Source organism: Myxocyprinus asiaticus, chromosome 6 (assembly GCF_019703515.2).
Source record: "Myxocyprinus asiaticus isolate MX2 ecotype Aquarium Trade chromosome 6, UBuf_Myxa_2, whole genome shotgun sequence".
NCBI classification, from domain to species: Eukaryota; Metazoa; Chordata; class Actinopteri; order Cypriniformes; family Catostomidae; genus Myxocyprinus; species Myxocyprinus asiaticus.
Window position 1 is genome coordinate 25311446 of NC_059349.1, and position 6386 is coordinate 25317831.

At 37.3% G+C, this 6386-nt stretch overlaps 1 protein-coding gene across 1 annotated transcript; it reads left to right on the top strand.

Moving 5' to 3' along the window:
- The first annotated feature begins 1677 nt into the window (after window positions 1–1677).
- LOC127441927 (kelch-like protein 40a) lies at window positions 1678–6386 on the top strand. The gene is made up of 6 exons (XM_051699506.1): window positions 1678–2910; window positions 3195–3355; window positions 3478–3585; window positions 4954–5139; window positions 5237–5386; window positions 5612–6386. The coding sequence occupies exons 1-6, from the start codon at window positions 1795–1797 to the stop codon at window positions 5721–5723; spliced, it is 1833 nt and encodes a 610-aa protein (XP_051555466.1). The 5' UTR covers window positions 1678–1794; the 3' UTR covers window positions 5724–6386.

Sequence of the window (6386 nt, forward strand, 5' to 3'; positions counted from 1 at the left end):
TTCAGTTTATAACCTTTATTTTATGACACAAAAGTTAGGCCTACGGAACATTCCATAAAGACATATTTTTGGTTTTATTTTCCATTTTGTCCCTGTTTAAATTCAAATGCATGTTTATAAGTTACCACATGCCACTATTTTAAGTGCAAAGAGCTTAGTCACTTGTCCACATTTAACCATGCTTACCTCCTTGTCAAGATTAACAGCCACATTTTTTAAATGTTGCTCATGTCACACTCCATTAGATAATATGGTGTGGACACATTCCCCTATTAGGCTTTGTCCTACATTAAGCTTTGAGAGGCACACTGGAGATTTGGGTTGATTAAAAGGCCTAAAATATACACTGTGGAAAAATTACATACAGTATCTCCTAGTTTTCTGTCCTCCTGTGGATTTTTCGTCATTTACATGGGATTATGAGCACAAATTAGTCTTTTCCTTATATTTACACACCTTGAAGGATTATTATAACTTTAAATTGGAACTGTCTATAACAGTGTTTCTCAACTGGTGGATCACAACCCAAAAGTGGGTCGCAGGTCTGTTCGGATAGTGTCGCTGATGGCAGGAAAAGAACAATGCCACAGTTATCTCTTCATTGAAAATGTTTCACCTCCCCCCATTTCCTCTGAAATCTACGCCCCTGATCTCATATTCAGTGCTTTATACACACTAAATATGCTTCTCGTCTGCAATAGGATAATTTTCATGTGAGGGTTGCGCAAGCCATGACAAAACCAGCTGCTCTGACTAACCTACTGTATCTTTGGAGCGCGTGCACGTTAACCGGCTTCCCTTGATATCGCGACGCAGACCACAAAACTGATGCGACTCATCTGAATTTAAGTGACAATTTTCTAGTTTAAAGCACTATGGAGGAAGTCAAACCTCTCAAACAGCTAAAGTCCTGACATTATACACAGCACTGAGGAAGAAAAGAGCAAAAGTGTGTTATGCGCCAAAATAAAGTTTTTTCAAATCACATCATCACTCTTACTAAAATGTATCACGATTTCACAATAGTAACAGTAACTGATATTTTGACAAAAATTGTAATAGTTTCATATTAAATAAAGACTTATGGACAAATTATGGACAGTGTTTTTCTCATGTGTAATATATGTTATATTTAAATGACGTTTGATATTAGGAAATAAACTAGCCCTAGAGGATTATGACAACCCTTATTGCAATTCCATTTGGTGCCACTTTGGTGCCAGTTGTGGTAAGAGCCCATGGGATCGAGCAGCTCCACTAGAGGTCCTCACTAGAGAGAGTTAATAAAAGGACAGTATACTGTCCTCCGTAACCCCACAAACTAAGACATTTCTGCTTCTTTTTGTTGCTTTTGAATGTTCTGACATGGGACTGGTCTTTTTCTTACATCCTTTCCAATTTGTTGACATTCCTGTGCAACCCTGTTGTGGTGCTCTACTGTTCTTTTTCATAGGTTCTACAACTTGATAGTTTCTTTGAGCAACATGACAGCTGTTGACATGCTCCGTCTGGTGGGGTGGGGGTGGTAGTGGGGGTGGGGGGTTACAGCTTGAATTTCAGGCCCTCTTAAATTTAGTGAGGTTCGTTTGTGCATTTCTATATATAGATGGATAGACATTTGCTGATATCTTGTGACAGCTGAGGAAAGGGGCCACACCAAACCAACACACCATGGAATCATCCTCCACCACATCTCTTTTAGAGTAACGCTGTTAATACAATCAGTCCAATTTTGCAGTAGAAGACCAGGACCCCCCTCCCTCTTACTGAAATATCACGTCAAACCATAACAAGATGGCCTCCATGTCTGTGGACCCAGTGACAGAGCCTCGGATGTATCAGCAAACGCTACTACAAGATGGGCTGTGTGATCTTCTGGAGACTAACAAGTTTGTGGACTGTATTCTGAAGATCAAAGACAGAGAGTTTCCTTGTCATCGGCTGGTGCTAGCTGCCAGCAGCCCTTACTTCAAAGCCATGTTCCTCTCAGATCTGGAGGAGAGCAAAAAACAGGAGATTGTTCTAAAAGACATAGAGCCTGGAGTCATGGGAATGATCCTGAGATACATATACACCTCGGACATCAATCTTACTGAGCAGAATGTCCAAGACATTTTCATGGCAGCCAACATGTACCAGATACCTTCAATCTTCAGTGTGTGTGTGTCCTATCTGCAACAGAAACTGGTTCTCAGTAACTGTCTGGCCATCTTCAGACTGGGGCTGTTACTGGACTGTCCACGCTTGGCTATGGAGGCGCGAGACTTCATCTGCGAACGGTATCAACTCATCATCCGGGACCAGGACTTCCATCAACTCGGCCCCAGTGAGTTGGCTGCTATCATCACATGTGACTCCCTGAATGTTGAGCGAGAAGAGCTGGTGTTTGAGTCTTTAATGGACTGGGTTCAGTATGACACGGTGGAAAGGCTAAAGGACTTGCCAAAACTTCTCCACTGTGTACGCTTCCGTCTTATGCCAACAAGTTACTTTAATGAGAAAGTAGAGGGTCATCGATTAATCAAGATGAACCAGGAGCTCAAGAAGGAGCTCCAGCTTATCAAGGATGCACAGAGAGGACTGCTACATAGGGTCAAGAGGTCATCGCATGGGAAGGAAGGAGCAACGGCATATTGTGATGATGAGGATGAAGAGGGTTTGCTGCCAGGGATCCTAAACGACAACCCACGTTTTGGGATGTTTCAAACAGACCTTATATTAATGATTAGCAATGCAGGAACGGTAGCCTACGAGCCTGTCTCAAATGAGTGCTATATGGCATCATCATCCACAGAGATCCCAAAGAATCACTGCAGTATTGTCACAAAGGAGAATCAGATCTTTGTTGCTGGAGGTCTCCTGTACAGTGAGGAAAATAAAGATGTGCCTTTGAGTTCATACTTTCTGCAGGTAAACATATGTTTATGTTCTTTTTAGTGTCTTACTAATGCTGCTAAGTATGTCTGTATTACAAATCAATGACTCACAGCACAATGGATCTGAATCCAAAAATACGTTTGTGCGAATCCCCACAAACTGAGCAGCTGAGTCATGTTTTCAATATGCTAACATGACAAACTTTCCACATTCATTTCAATGAAGCCTTTGAAAACTGCTTGAATTTGATATTATGCTGAAGGGAACCAAGCAAACAACTCTTGTTGAATTTATGTGAACTGTACTTTATCCCGCAGTTTGATCCTATGAGTTCAGAATGGTTGGGGATGCCTTCACTACCGAACCCTCGCTGCCTGTTTGGCCTGGCAGAGGCTGAGAACTCCATCTATGTGGTTGGAGGAAAAGAACTGAAGGAGGGAGAACATGCACTTGATTCTGTTATGATCTACGACAGACAGTGAGTACATTCACGAGATGTGACAAAGAAAATGTGTTCACAGTCAATAGGATGCTGTAATTGACATGGATGAAGTTAATGCTGATTTGCTTTCATTGATAATTCCCTATTTATTTACACAGGTCATTCAAATGGGGAGAGTCTGACCCTCTTCCGTATGCAGTTTATGGACATGGAACCATCTCACACAAAGGGCTGGTCTATACGATAGGTGGAAAAACTGAGAGCAAGTGGGTGAATAAGATTTCAAGGGATAGTTCACCCCAAAATGAAAATTCTGTCATTATTTAATCACCTCATGTTGTTCCAAACCCATATGATTTTCTTTCTTCTGTGGAACACAAAGTTGATAACTGATTCTTCACACTATTCCACATAATGTAAGTAAATTAGGACTGTCAAGCTCCAAAATGACAAAATAAAAACAAAAAGCAAAACAATAAAAGTATCATAAAAATGGTTGGTAAATGACGTGACACACATTTCTTTTGTCCAGATCTATCAAATAATAATTCAGAAATTACATATGCAATGCACACAAAACAATTACTTGAATACACCTCTACTTTGATGAACATGTTTTCAATTACTATGTTCAAAGTCATTTTGTTATTTTTTCTGGGGCATAAAGTAAAAATGTTATGTGGTGTAACCGCCTGGAGACAGTAAAAAAAGAAACAAAGTCTCATTAAAAGCTTATATTCTTAAAAAAAGAAATAGTGCAGTTAATGTGGATAGTGCAGAATAATATTTTATTATGATTTCTTAAAAAAAAAAAAAAAGCAGTGAAACAATTTTAAAACATGATTAATATTTGAAAAACCTTTTTCCACCAAATTAAAGTCATAACCAACATGAAGGTAGCCATTTTGTTAAAAAAAAAAGAAAAAAAAAAAGCTATTTATGCTACCATTAAATATTAATCTTTTTTTCTTTATTTTTTTTATGAAAAGGCACATTTTGTTCTGGTCATTTGGTATAACCCTGAGAAAATTGTTTTATATTATTTAAAAAAAAATCATGATATTCGTAAAAAGAAAAAAAAAACTTTTTTTAAATGAATGATTTTAAATTTAAATGAATAAAGTAATTAAATCAATTTTTGGTCAAATATGCTATAAATGTTTTTTTTAAAAAATTGTGAAACCAACATGTACTCAAAGAGTTATATGAACTTAAAAAAACATTATATAGGAATTTATATGAACTTGACGAATGTGTTTTAAACTAGATTACCAATTAAACAATTTCTCATTTGTATCACCTCGGACAGTCTTATTCGTCAATGACCCCTATATGACTAGTGTGATACATTCCAAGTTTTCTGAAGTCATAATAGATGTGCTAGAGGAATAGACCAAAATTTACCAAGAGTGGCCAGGATATTCATGAACAATTTGCCTTTTGTGTTCCACAGAAAAAAGAAAGTCATACAGGTTTGGAACAATATGAGGTTGAGTAAATAATGACAGAATGTTCATTTTTTAGGTATACTATTGCTTTAAAGGACTTTCTTAGAGGCTAATTCTTGCCTAATATACAAACTCATGTTGTTACATTTTGACGTCAAATGTTTCAAATGAAATGTTTTGATATAGGAAGTGCCTAAGGAGAGTGTGTGTCTATGACCCCACCAAGTTTGAATGGAAGGATCTGGCACCTATGAAAACAGCCCGCTCACTGTTTGGCACTGCTGTTCACAAAGACAAAATCTATGTAGTGACTGGAGTCACTGATAACGGTCTTACTAGCAGTGTGGAGGTCTATGACATTGCCCTCAACTCGTGAGTGAAACATTTATTTATCACATTCAGTGTATATACATACATAAGACATTTGAATATATAAGGGAAATTGGTATTTTGTTTGTCTTCTGCTTAGCTGGTCAGAGTTTGTAGAGTTCCCTCAGGAGAGGAGCTCTCTTAACCTGACCGAACTGGGTGGCTGCTTGTATGCTGTGGGGGGTTTTGCCATGATGCCCAATGAGACCACAGACAAAATGGAGCCCACTGAGATGAATGACATATGGAGGTGAGTTTTTTAATTAAAGGGATAGTTCATTCAAAAATGAAAATTCTGTCGTCATTTACTCACCTTCATGTTGTTCCAAACCTGTCTGAGGTTACTTGATAACTCAGATTGGTTCAATTAGATTTATTGAGCTTAGGAAACCTAGTCATACATTTGAGAATAAAGTTATGTCCAACTGTCTCAGTGAACAAATCGACATTGAAAAACTAATGATTTGCTTGACAGGTTTGATGAGGAGCAGAACTGTTGGAATGGGATCCTGAGAGAGATTTGTTATGCTGCAGGGGCCACAGTGCTTGGAGTGCGTCTGAACACATTGCGACTCACAAAGATGTGATCTACAGCTGTCATCTATAGACAAAATATATCAGATGTACTACAAGAGCAACACTGCAAAACAATGAACACTGTCCTCCTCTTTATGAATGAGCTAAAAGTATCTCCAAATTCCATTGTATCTTTACTAATGAATTTTACAGACATAGCTTGCTTAATGTTGATATAGTTAGTTTGTGAAAGATCTGAAGGTAATATGTGTTGTAAATGTTGCAAGTTATTATGAAACTGAGTTGGTCTGTCTACAGCAAATCCTCTAAAAAAAAGATGCTGCTGTTTCCAAGAACACTCAGCAGATGGAAACAAAGACAAGACCATTCGTTTTTCATAGGATTGCTTTGTTAGTCATTTTTGGTAATTAACTGCAGGATCATTTGACCTAATTTAAATATCCATGTACATTGATGTCTATCATTCTATTATATGTTATATTTCATATCACTATAAGTTAATATTTTAAAATTATGACCAAGTACAATGTGAAAATTAGTTAAATAAAAGGAAACAATAAAAAAAAAAAAACTTAATATAGACAGATACCAAACTAAAAGGAAAACACTTACATCATACATTTTCAATTGTTAAATGTCAGTACACACATACATTTTCCAAAGCCACCTGAACATAACGAAGAAATAAAAAGAAATTATTAATTGTGGAATAA

What these genes read in the sequence shown, in the direction of transcription:
- LOC127441927 (XM_051699506.1), top strand. Translation starts at nt 1,795, where the DNA reads ATGGCCTCCATGTCTGTGGACCCAGTGACAGAGCCTCGGATGTATCAG. An exon ending in GGTGGAAAAACTGAGAGCAA is followed by an intron (nt 3,586 to 4,953) that starts GTGGGTGAATAA and finishes GTTTTGATATAG; the next exon opens with GAAGTGCCTAAGGAGAGTGT. An exon ending in GAGATGAATGACATATGGAG is followed by an intron (nt 5,387 to 5,611) that starts GTGAGTTTTTTA and finishes TTTGCTTGACAG; the next exon opens with GTTTGATGAGGAGCAGAACT.